Below are 13,175 nucleotides of genomic sequence, written 5' to 3'. Positions count from 1 at the left end.
TATTTTTTACCATTTAAAAAACTGAATAGTGATTAGTTAAAATAATTTATAATTTCAAATGAAGAAGTTGCGGGAGTCAGCTAGTGATACATGACAACTAGTACATATAAGTACTGAAAATGTCTCTAAAACAGAAGCAAATATTTAAATTATAAGTTTAAAGTTGTACAAGCGGTGTGAACGCAAGCCGTAAGGAATATAGGGCAGCTATATCGACCGGGAGCGGGTCTGTCACTACACTTTCACTTTCATGCTGCCCTGGTACCTCAAGATTTGAGACGTAGCGAAAATATGCAGTATTTTTAATATTTAAAATTTGAAGGCCCATAGCCAGTAGCACTCAGCGGTCGGTAAGCGATCTGTAGGTTAAGCAAACCTTGACGCGATCACTCCATAGATGGGTGACCGCGTAGTGGTATTTGAGCTGGGCGTTACCGTGCTTCGGAGGGCAAGTAAAAAGTCGGTCCCGGTTGTTGTCAATTAAAATAACAGTCGTTAAGCCATGTCAAAGGCCTCTCGGGTGGCTTGAACAATTTAACACTAGGTTGACCATGAGGCTTGATGTATTGCTCCCACTTTAGTGGTTTTATCTATAGGTTTAGTAACATAAAAAAATACAATGTTAGTGTGTAATTAGGCGGTGAAATATCTGCCATATACCGGGCACGTTATCAAAACCAAGCCAAAAATATGTTTTATACATTTATTGAGGACATGCAAAGTCCCCGCACTTGGCCAGCGTGGTGGACTCAAGGCCTAACCTCTTCCTCTTACGGGAGGAGACCCTCCCCGACCAGTGGGTGAAAAAAAAAACAAAAATCTGATATTTTTAAAACGCTATAACAAAATGTGTTGGACCACACTCAAGCGTTGCAGTTGCAGCTAGCAACCGTGTTGAAACATTCCTAATTGTACATATTGATTGCGTTCTATGTGAAATATTACATATAAATATGATTTTATTATACCGTTGTGTTCGGTAAATGATAGCAGCTCCTTACATCATCAATGATTTATAAAATAAATATTATTCGAACCATTTGGCGATGAAAAAGAGTGACCAGGAGTTTCTTAACAGTTCTTCTCATTGGTCCTACCTTCCGAATTGGCGGTAAATTCACTCTCTGTATCATAGAACTGCACGTTTGGCGCAATGGTTAAAGTGGTCACCTCGCCACAATAACCGTAGCGCCGCATGTGGTGGGTTCCAAACCCACTCCTGGACAAATCTTTGTATAATGAGCACGAGTATTTGTTCTGAGTCTGGATGTCAATTTATCTATATAAGTATGTATTTAGAAGTATATGAGACAAACTATCTATGTACCAAATATCAAATTAGTTTTTGTGTAAAAGAGTAACAAATACATTCTCGCGAAATTTCGTATTTATAATATTAGTAGGAATCACGCTTTAAAGGTTTACGCTGTAGATATACTTTAGGTATGTATTATTCTATATAGTAAAGTGGTAAGGTTGAACAAAGGCTTTTATAGCGAGCGTATGATCAATCAATGGTACAGGAAAGTGACGGTACAGTCCGTCAGGTTAAAGTTGTGTAATCAAACGATACTAACGGTTCTCGATGGCAACTCGAATGTACAACTGAGTAGAGAACTCATAACCTTAGTATAAGTAACTAATAACATCGCCCTAGAAAATTTAATAAGCCTAGTCTTTCCAAACTGCGTTGGAGTCGGTTTCCAGTCTCATCGAATGCAGCTGAATATCAGTATTTTATATGGAGCGACTGCCTATCTGACCTCCACAATCCAGTTACCTGGTTTTAACACGATACCCTTCGGTAAGACTGGTTGTCAGACTTTCAAGCTTCTGACTACTGTTAACATCGCTCTAGAAAATAACTCCAAGTAAATCATATTTAGCCAAGTAACAGCTGTTACGGGTCACTGACCGACCGCGTGGCCCAATTCTAAACACCTATTTCATTTGAAGTTATTCTGTAACTACTAGTTGTGCCCTGCCGTGTTGCTTGCCTTTGTAGTGATTACTACACTTCCGTAGATGTGATGTTAGATAGCATAATAATGTAGGCAGCTTTCCTCATGGATGTGGCTATCGTACTGAGAATAAATTTTAGAAATTCGTTTGATAAATTGAGATTTTTGTGAAGATAAAATTTGTATAACTTTTTTTTGGTTATATAGCTATATAATGGCTATGCCATATAGCCAAAAAAAAGTTATACAAATTTATAGGCTATAGAGCCTTTTTTGAGCCGAATCCCGGCAGTAACATATTAATAGAATTTTAATAAAAATTTGAATCTGAGACATTTTCGACTTCTTTGAAACAAAAATTTTCCTTTTTGCAAAAGTATGAAATAGGATAAGGAGGGGTAAATGCATACACGGGGTCAACTCGTAAGAATGCATTTTTTTTTAATATATGAAATGATAACTAAAAATATGAACATTCGCATATCGCATAATCTTACAAAAAAGATTTTAACTATAGTTCAAGAAATAAGCGCGTTTAAACAAACTAACAAAAACCTTCACTAAATTAGTAGTAATTACGTAAATCACCGAAAACGAGGGTTGATTTATGACCCGGGTGTCAAACCTGTGACCAGTCAATGTGTCCGCTACACCATTATAGTACGAAACTGGGCTAAACTGTCGCGTGTTTTGTGTCAGCAGTAATTTTCTATATTCGAGGGTAATCAAATACGAATATTAAATCATAACCTTTTGTGTTTTATTGCTCAAATACTGGGCTATAAAAATTGGCTTATTTTCTCTACCTAATTATAGTTTTTTTACTATTATTGTTCATAGGCATTGCCCTGAAATGTGCTTTATTGGGGTTAAATAATAATATGACTGACTCTGTGACGTGGTCATTAGTGTTTCCGAGTTCTGATCATGGGGACGTGAACTCGATTCCGACGTCGGACAAAGTACTATTGGTCTCTTTCAACTTATATGACATTATTACTAAATAACAGTCCGGCGTTTCGTAACGTTCCCGATATACGAAAATAGGCTCGCCCCCCGTTTTTGTGACGCAAGCGAAGTTGCACGGGTCGGCTAGTACTAATATATAAATTTACCAATTCTTATTGCTCAGTACGTGTATTGGTACATCATACATATATGTATAACATCATGCCTGTTATACCCAAAGGTGTAGGCAACATGTATGAAATACACTTCAGGAAAACCGGGATATTTATTTCTCACAAAATCTTGATCTGTATCGAGAACAAGTCGTAGTGAGTGGATTGAACCGGCGACCTTTGCCGGATAGGTCGTCGTAAGAGGCTGCGAGTGACGTGTATGTTCCGCATTCATTCTTTGTGTCTCTCCGTCTCATATGGCACAAATATTTGAACACTTTGAGCAATGACGAGTATAAATAAATAGACGTTTATTTACAACATTGTTAAAGCTTTACATAATATCTATTCCAGTAATGTATTTCTAAATAGACAGAAATTTTTTGAAGGATTATTTAATTTAAAGACCGCTAGTCTAGTACGGGCAGCTTTGAGTTTAAAGAAACCTAGGTATTTAACCTAGCGATTGAAATTATTGGTTGCGAAATGAATTAAAAAAAAGAGTCTTGCTATATTTTCTCACTAGTTCTTCCTTAACTCTACTCTAACTTTTACTAACTTAATATCTGATCAAAATAATCAACAATTTTATGGTAAAATTCACTCTCGAGATTACTTTGACAAAATTCAGAACAGCATTTTTTTTTAAATGGCATGGCATATCAGTATGGAAAAGAACCTTCTTTGTCATCTGTTTAAAGACTTACCAGCGCCGGTGAGTCCAAGGGTCTGGACCTCGACTTCCTCAAGCTGCTCTCGACTGCCGAAGGTCTGGCCCTCGACTTGCGAAGGTCACTCTCTCCGTCAGACGGCCTCGACTGTCTGTCACTCTCCCTGTCCGAGGAGTTGTATCTTCTCGCTTCTGCTTTACGCTCTTTGTATCTTCTTTCCTCTTTCAATGTTCTGTCGTATCTGGAAATATGAAAGAATAAACTGTATTTTTACATTACTGTCCCATTGTTGTCCAATTTCCTCGCGGTATGAGAAACGGCCCTTGAATATTATAGCATCCTAACCAAATGCAATTGGAAGAAGTGTTGCCTTTTCAATAACTGTTTTAAAGTACTCTTACCCCCGGTTCCTGAGGTATAGTTAGCGGTAGTTTATCTATTCAATAGCGTTTAAACTCATATAAAAAAACGCTATCCAATAGATAGACTACCGCTAAATGTACTCAGAAACCAGACATTAGACATCCAAGTTATCATAATGATTTTTAAATAATTCTGCTTAACCAAATTCTATCCATATTTATTCAAAAAATAACCCTTACACCACGAATACTATAAAACTTTAAGGCCCTTTGTACGCAACGGGACCAATGTCCCGTTGGGGAACTAAAAAACACCAATGTGTTTAATGCTTGACAATTTTAGTTCCCCAGTACAAAAAAAGTCTGCCATTCTACATCCACTTACCTGCCATCGAAGTCAGGTTCCCTGTACTTTCCCCCAAGCTCACTGTCCCGGGGGGAGCTCCGGTACCTGTCCAGGTCCTCCCTGGAGCTGCGGTACCTCCTCTCATCTGACTTGCACTCATAGTCCAACTTCTTCACCACTATGTCACTGGGCTCTGGATCTGTATACCTGGGGACATACAACATTAATTTAGTTATCTTATACTGATATTATAAAGCTGAAGAGTTCGTTTGTTTGTTTGAATATTATCTCAGGAACTACTGGTTCGAATTGTAAAAATATTTTTGTGTTGAATAGAACATTCATCGAGGAACGCTTTAGGCTACATAATATTACACTACGACCAATAGGTGCAGAATACCAGTAAAAAATGTTACAAAAACGGGGAAAATTATGACCCATTCTCTCTTATGTGATGTAAGCAAAGTTGCGCGAGTCAGTTAGTTAATAATAATATTTAATAGTTTTTAACTGTCGCGTTTCATGTTTAATGCATAATACATAGTTTTGACTATAAAATAATATCCAACTTGATTGACGTATTCACTTTTTAAGTATTTAGGAAAACATGTTTTCATTGCTAATTAAGCTATGTTAGTTTACAAACGCTTTATAAAACTCTAAGAAAAAAGTTTGAAAACGATTGCATGTTACAATACTGTTCCCAGCCTTTACTTTACCTACCCAATTAATGCTTAAAAAAAGTAAATTGTAGTTTTCCAAGAACATAATAATTTCGGAATGTTAGTTTTAGAAATATGCATAGTTAGTTTAATTTTCCTGTTACAAAACGTGCATTTGCTATTGACTCATGGGTTCCTAGTACACTAGTTTCGTGAATCTCTGGTAAAACAAGTGACACACGGTACTTTGAGCCACGTATTTAGATCTTGTAGGAAAGATTACAGTGATGATCCACCGTGAAACTAAAGTTGTTTTTCCTTGTGCGTGATAGTGAAAGTAATCGGCTTCACAAAATCCTCAAATCCCGTTGTGTTAAAAAGTTATCCCTGATTTTTTTTTATACAGAAATATGTGAGATATGATTTGGTTCTTCGGGTAGGCTCTAAAATCACCAGCATTGAGTGGTTAGTAAGTAAAACCGACGGGTTTACTTCCAACTTCTTGCCCTTTATACTGGCTTAATGTTCCATTAGGCTGTGAATGTATTTGCGGCTGTGTACAAGTTGAATGTTTGCAAACTAGACAAAACGTAGCAGGTTGAGGTAATGAAATGAATTGAGGATTATGAAATTTGTTCTACCTATGTGAGCTAGAATTGATGGATCTAGATACCGGTGTGCATTAATGGTACGAAGGTTTTTCCTCACGTACAATAAATAATTTAACCCATGTATGTCCTACTGCTGGGCAAGAGTCTCCTCGCGTGATAAGGGAGGAGTTAGTAGCCTTGGGTCCACAATGCTGGCAATGTGTGGGTTGTGGACCCCGCGTATCTAATAAAATTATATTTTAGTTACCTTCTATAATCGGAGTCATCTCTGGCAAGATGTTCAGGGCTCTTGAGTACCCGTGTGCGTGTCTTCGACTGGACAGGTTCCTTCTCTTTCTTGCTCTTCTTCGAAGAGTCGCGAGAGAATAGCTGTTTCATCTAAACACAAACAAAAATATATAAGTATCTGACGCGCTAAATATACATCATAAGGACGATTCCTCATTATTTATTGTCGACATATAAAAAATTATCAGCGTATCTAGCATAAATATATGTATATACTAAGACTTTTGCACTGACTACATAAAATCGCGTTACTGATCACAATCTAAGCATCTGTTGCAATTATTACTGGAATGTCGTAAAAGTATTGTTAAGAACTATATATTTAATTTCAACCTGAAGTACCTGAAGTTGGAACTATAAAATCAGACCTATGTGACCAGTGTATAAATAAGATAGTAGATAAGATTATAGCCCAGTTGCTACGTAAAAACCCTCGCACTTTCTTTAAGGATGTACCTGATTTGTGGTATTTCCTTAAAGCAATGAAAGTACATAAGGAAAGACCTTTGTAAAACCCCTTACTACTTAACTATTTATAGAACAATAACAAAAATGATGTACCTTTTCGAGTCCAGATAACTTCTTCGCTTTAGGCGGCTTCGCACTCACTTTATCATCGAGTCCACTAGGACTCTTATCATATCTGTCAAGTTTTGGCTCGAAATGAGACCCTCCGTCAACACTTCTATCTCTTCCGTACTCCTTCCTGTAACCGTCATCCCTGTAATCTTTGAATCTTGCCAGATATTCTCCGTTAGCGTAAATCTGTTCGCTTGGATGATTGTCTTCAGTATGTCTTCTTTCACTAGCCAAAAACAGTGACGTGTCTCTGACGTCATCATCACTCTCGTGTCTGCGGTGACGAGTTCTATGAATTTCTCCACTCGAATCTTTCCTAAAGTCGTTCTCAATCCCCGAGTCTACCAACCTGTTGTCAATATCAAAGCGGCGAGGAGATCTGTCGTCCCTATAGTATTCACGACTGTCGCCGGAATCATGACGTCTCATACCAAAGTCTTCTCTGTACCTATCCTTATTCTTTACTCGACGTAAAGAGTGATAAGAATCAGCGTACTTGGGAAGATTGGCGTATTCCTCCTCTCTCTCTTGAGCTATCTCAGGATTGGAAGCGTAATGTCCTTTCCTCTTGCCAAACCATTCGTCTTTTACTTTATACTTTTGACCAGTTTGAAGTGCATCATGACTAGAAGTGAGCTGCTTTTTCACTTTGTACTTCTTCTCCTTATACTCGTCCGGCGTTAGTACCGGCTTACCAACATTTGATTCCAAGCTTGGCGGTTCGTATTCAGGTTCTGGTGGGAAGTCTTTCTTATTGCCTTTGAACCTAGGTTCTATTCTATCAATAAATTCCCTTCTGTCCACCTCTCCTTTAGGAACTTTATGATACAACCTGGATTCTGTATTGTATTTGATCTTGTGGTTGTCTGAGTCATATTTGTTGTAGTCCTCAGTGACACTGCTTTCAGCGAAGCCGTCCCTTTCTAGCGTGTTGCGGTAGTAGCGTACTGTTTCGTTCACGTACCTCTCAGTAGCTTGCATTCGCTTCTCTGCTTCGTATATCGGATCTTCGGCTAAGTACCTCAGTACAGGTTCTTCAACAGGTTTTTCACGCTCAATACGTCGAGCATTCAGTCGTGACTCCAATAGTTGACGTCTATGACTTAGCTCGTTGAAATCTAAGTCAACTTTAGCAGCTTCTGGTTCGTATTGTTTCTTCTTCGTGTCCATACCATCAGCTCTACCTCTGAATTTGTCAATAGGATCGGGCGACTTATCTTTGGGAGCATACTCATTAGCGTAAGTAGGTTCAAAATCTTCGAAATTTGTCAGTTTATATTCTCTAAATCTCGGTCGTATGGGCGAATCAGTAATGTTATAAACTTCAAAGTTGTTATGGTTATCATTTTCATTATTATTATTTTTGTAATCGTAGTCGTACATTCGAGTGTTGGGAACCTTGTGTCTGTCTTCGTAACCTAAACCTTCGTCTTCATCGGAAAAGTTGCCATATTTCTCTCTGGATGGCGAATAAGTCTTGTGGACAGTCTGTTTATTGATTCTGTTCATATTGCTTTCTTGATCTCTTACGACATGCGCGTAAACCACTCCTTTATTCATTTTATTCACTGGCGACGGTTGTCGTTCGGGACTAGTATTTCTTACGAATAGATTAGGATCAGGGCTCACACTAGGCTTAAGGTAAGAAAATGGCTGATTTACATTCGTTCCGTTGGGTGGTGAGATCAAATGTGATTTTGGAGGTGGTCCGGTTTGATCCTCCTTTAGTATTCTAACTAAATGATCGACAGTGTGCCCTCTGGTCAAAGGCGGCTTGTCAGGCGGTTGCTGGCTGCTATGTATCATGTCTTTACCAGCATAAACGTTCTCCTCGATTTTTCTGATGCTATCTTTTATCCTATCTTTGACGTCCACTGGTTCTTTAGGTTTGACTGAGTCTATTTCATCAACTAGTAAAGTTTTCTTCACCTCAGTTTTACGCTTAGGCGTGTCAGTTATTTGAGGTGATTTCTCTTTTTCTTTCTCCTGTGATTTACCTCTTTTAGATCTAACAGGCGCCTTTGGTTCAGATTTCTCTGCACCTTTATTGTATCGTGGCGGTTTTTCAACCGGATTAACTTTTTTACTATTATCAGTAGGCTTTTTGTCTTCAGTTTTTTCTTCTTTAAGAGCTGATTTTTGCTTCTGATACAAATCTAAAGGAGACGTCTTCTTGAAGTAGTCGTCTCTCGGAGAACTTTCAATGATCGGAGATAGCTGAGTCTTCTTATTTCTCAAAGATTTAAGGAACTCTTCTGTTTCACTGCCTGACCTTTTCCTCACTGGTTTGTTTTGTGTGTTCAAGTTAGTGTTAGACTTCAAGTCGCTTACGTCACTTTTACTTCGTTTAACGACTACAGGCTTGGCAACAGGTGCATCAGGACTCTTAGTTCTCTGTGCTCTTCTGAAAAGAGTGGACAGTGAAGTTCGTTCTTTCCTCTTCTTACTGCCTACATCGCTCGTAGACCTTCCTAGAGGAGTCTTGTCTGGTGTCCCGTCGTCACTGTTTCTTCTTCCTACTCTGTTGTCCTTCTTTCTTCTGTGTGGTAGAGAGAAGAACTTCTCAGGGGGATGGTCTGATGTACACTTGATGCCTTGAGCTTGAGCTCTTACTTTGTTAGCTTCTTCAATCAATTCTTCTTTAGACAGATGAGTGAATGGTTCCTTTCTAATCAAGGGCGGTTGTTCTGATGAGGCAGTCCGCGAAACCCGCGGCTTATCTGCAAAAATATTAAAGTTTATATAAAACAACTATATACTTTATATATCTAAGTTATTGTTACAAACGATTTAAAACTTGATATTACAGTTGTTAAATATCCCAAGTATTTAGTTATTAACCAGTTGCAATGGATTTATGAATAATGAGCCTTATGTCCTTGTATTAAGATTGAAATTCTGTTAACAAGTTTTGAGTATTTTGTTATCATGATGGATGTTATTCATGGATAAATGTTCAGTTAGTGTTAAGGCTATTAATTATGTTGTCAGTTGATATTTATATAATATCTATATTCTATATACATATAACGCTCAACTAGAGAAATAAAGACGTAAGTTAAATAAACCTATTTACTAAAGAGCAAAAAAACGATGTAACGATTTTTTGGTGTTATATGTCAAAAAGTGAACTTTTAGACAGATGAGGTATTTCAATACTATTTAACGTTCGTGTTTACGAGGGTTTATGTTTGTTTTCGACTTGTTCAATTGACAAAATATTCATCACATGTCACAAATCTTCTTCTTCTTATTGTATGGTTAGTGGTCAACCTAGTGTCAAAGTTGTTGAAACCGCCCGAAGGCTTGGCTTAACGACTGTTATCTTAGTAGATAACAACCGGGACCGACTTTTAACGTGCTCTCCGAAACACGGAGCTACGCCCAGTACAAATACCACTATGCGGTCACCCATCTATGGAGTGACCGCGCCAAGGGTTGCTTAACCCACAGATCGATTTACCGACCGGTGAGCGCAACTGGTTATGGGCGCTTCATATGTCACAAATTATTACTACGTAAATAAAATCACGTTTTTTTCCCATAGGGTAGACACAGACCAGGAAACTATCATCATAATAATATGTATCTATTCAAAATTGCAATAAAATACGTTTTCCTTCTTACGTTTTTGTTGTACCGGGTATACGATAACTTAATGTATCAATTATTATTAGTTTTAGATAAAACTTGTTCTTCGACATTTACGTCTATTAATCATGCTTTTTTGTTCGTAGTGGCGTTTTAATTTAGATTTTCTGTGTCCAAATGTCAACTTTTTGCAAGAACTTTAAAGGAAATATCGTGTTTTGGCTAGTTTCCTAATAACTTGTTTACGTCAATATACAATACGTGTGCTGCTTTTAATTATAAGAAGTTAACAACATTCAAATTACTTATTTCGCATATTATTATATCGTTTAATGGACTCAAGGCCTAACGCCTCCCTCTTTCGGCAGGAGACCCTTACACAGCAGTGGTTTCATATAGAGTCCTAAAGCGTTTTTAAGCGTTTAATAATTAGGTCTATACAATATTTGATAATGTATGCATGGACTAACAATCAGCGATGCAGATAAGTATCACTCCCGTGATACTCACACAGGGTCATCTTTGCCAAATTAAGCAGAGCTTGTTCGACTGCCTCCGTGGCGCAGTGGTTTAGGTCACAACGCCGATACCACTGCATCGAGAGGTCGTGGGTTCGATAGCACACGGAGCAATTATTTGTGCGGTCCACAAATAATTGTTGCGGGTCTGGTTGTGCTTTGTGTCCGTTGTTAGTATATGTTTGTAAAAGTCCCCGCGACACAAGAGCAATTCTTTGTGCGGGAGTTGTCTTTTTTAAGAGCGAAGAATAAAGAGCGTTCATACTTCTAAATCTATATTTATTAACATAAATTAACATACAGGTTAAGAACTGTTTGTTCATTCTCGTACTCATCACATAAATTTTGCTTCTGGGATTTGAACCCACCACTACGGTTATAGCGGCGATTTATTCACGCCAGCCATTGCTCCAAACGTGCAGTTAATATTTAACTCTCTTATTCATAAAAATATATGAAGTTATGAAAGGCTTATAAAGTGTTTTGTTTCTTTCACTCCTTAGCGAAATGAAAAAGAGAAAACATATTATAGTAGCTTTTTAACTAAAATTATAGAGTGTTTATGAATAAGAGGGTAAGTCGCTAACCCCCAATTTTTTAAGTACATTTAGCGGTAGGTTATCTATGCAATAGCGTTTAAACTAATACAAAAAATACGCTATTGAATAGATAAATTACCGCTGAATGTACTCGGAAACCGGGCATAAGACAAAAACCAGTTGCAATACATCGATATAAACACGATCAATAAGGTTTCGCTGCAAATGTCGCCGCGTGACGTCACAGTGCGTTCACAAGTATTTTTAGCGAGTGATGCAAACTTTTGGGTCTCTTACCTGTTTTGTTTTTACTCTTTTTGTTTTAGCAGTTTGGGGAAATGAAGTTCATTACCATTTCAGGGATTCGTGACGTAGCGACGGAATATAAACGAGGTTAGATAATTCAAGTTTTTAATTGGGAGTCATATAAAAAAACTTGCTATACTATTTGTAGTTTTTATGATCCAAAAATGAAGTAAATAATGAGTCATACATACTATCCTCACTAATATTATAAATGCGATAGTCTGTCTGTTACGCTTTAACTGCAAAACTGCTAAACCGATTTTGATAAAAGCTTAGACTCAGAATCAGGTAGTTAAAGGCATCATCGGTAGTCATAGATAGACCTGGTTTAGGTAATTTTTTTCTAGATATTTATCCTTTTGCGGTTAAAATAGAGGATAACACTGTACTGTAGGATCTCACGAATCAACTAAGGGTCGATTCACATTTGACAGAAGATGCGTCGATCAGATATGAACTAAACCCTAAAATGTAATAAATGAATTGCGCTGGCAGTATTCCCACACGAAACAATAATTTTGTGCGAGCCACAAATAATTGTTTCGGGTCTGGTTGAACTTTGTGTCCGTTGTTTGTTGTATTTGTAAGTCCCCGCGACACAAGAGCAATTCTTAGTGCGGGGTCTTTATAACAATTTAAAACTGGTTTTGTCAAACAGAGAACAGAATTAAGAAGCTATAAAACAGGCGTATGTCACAACTGGTTTGAAACAGTTTACATGCGTCCGCGATTTTGTAAGGCAATTTGCATGTGCCATTGAGGTCAAAGAATTTGTCTACTTTTACAACGAAATTATTACGATGTTATCTTTAATGAAATGTTTGACTATTGTTGTGTTTTCTTTAGAAAGTGCACTTTCTTATATAATAAATAGAGTAATCTCAGAGCTGGTCAATTAGAAACTGGCGTATGCTTAGTCTTCTAATAAATTGGGTAAGCTAATAGAATAATATGACAACTTTGACGCTTTCCTAGAAGGCCACATTGACCAGATGCATCATACTAAAAATCTTACATTTTTAGTAGGAAAGGCTTTTGCCCAGTAAACTATAAATTATAATATGTAGGAATTTATCACTTGTCTGGTTACCAGGCCTTGCCTAATGTTGAAAATATGTCACGCTTATGTCGTGAGTGCTTCGAAGATGTTCCCAACAATAGGCAAGATTCTCTTAATATTTTTTTATGCAAAGGGACACCATTTACCTCCAAAGATGGTCCGTTTCAACCTATAAACCTTGCAAGGAACACTATTCAAGTCTGAAATTAAAACAACTTCAATATCGAACTTTCTCGATCATCAGTCAAATACAAGGAAGTAATTTAGTACAGGTTGACAAAGGCTCCTTATAAGTGTCACTATGACGTCACCATAACGGACCTGCAAGGAACTCCTACGCAAGTTACTCACCTCGGAGACGAGAATACAACGAATATGACCTGTGTGAATGTCCTAGGTGACATGTATTTGAATCATAACTTACATTTTGTATGGAAAAAGGTAACTGTACAAAATTAATCTGCTAGTATCCATTTTTCAGTTATATATACATAAAAACACTCCAGTTTAGCTGTCCCACCAGACTATGAAAGTAAGGGAATAGAAAGTGTACCTGTGTA

The 13,175-nt window shown here is 37.5% G+C and overlaps 1 protein-coding gene across 2 annotated transcripts in view; it reads right to left on the bottom strand.

The window, feature by feature from the left end:
- blo (bloated) overlaps positions 1–13,175 on the bottom strand; it is an 87,737-nt gene that overhangs the window by 7,660 nt on the left and 66,902 nt on the right. For both annotated transcript variants that reach the window (XM_076129629.1, XM_076129630.1), the window contains exons 4-7: positions 6,584–9,321; positions 5,982–6,112; positions 4,501–4,668; positions 3,790–3,994 (exon numbers count right to left, since the gene is read on the bottom strand). In XM_076129629.1, coding sequence (XP_075985744.1) covers positions 3,790–3,994; positions 4,501–4,668; positions 5,982–6,112; positions 6,584–9,321 — 3,242 coding nt within the window. The remainder of the gene's footprint in view (positions 1–3,789; positions 3,995–4,500; positions 4,669–5,981; positions 6,113–6,583; positions 9,322–13,175) is intronic.

Source organism: Anticarsia gemmatalis, chromosome 22 (genome assembly GCF_050436995.1).
Source record: "Anticarsia gemmatalis isolate Benzon Research Colony breed Stoneville strain chromosome 22, ilAntGemm2 primary, whole genome shotgun sequence".
NCBI lineage: Eukaryota > Metazoa > Arthropoda > Insecta > Lepidoptera > Erebidae > Anticarsia > Anticarsia gemmatalis.
The sequence above is the reverse complement of the archived record's forward strand: the minus strand, read 5'-3'. Positions and strand labels throughout refer to the sequence as shown.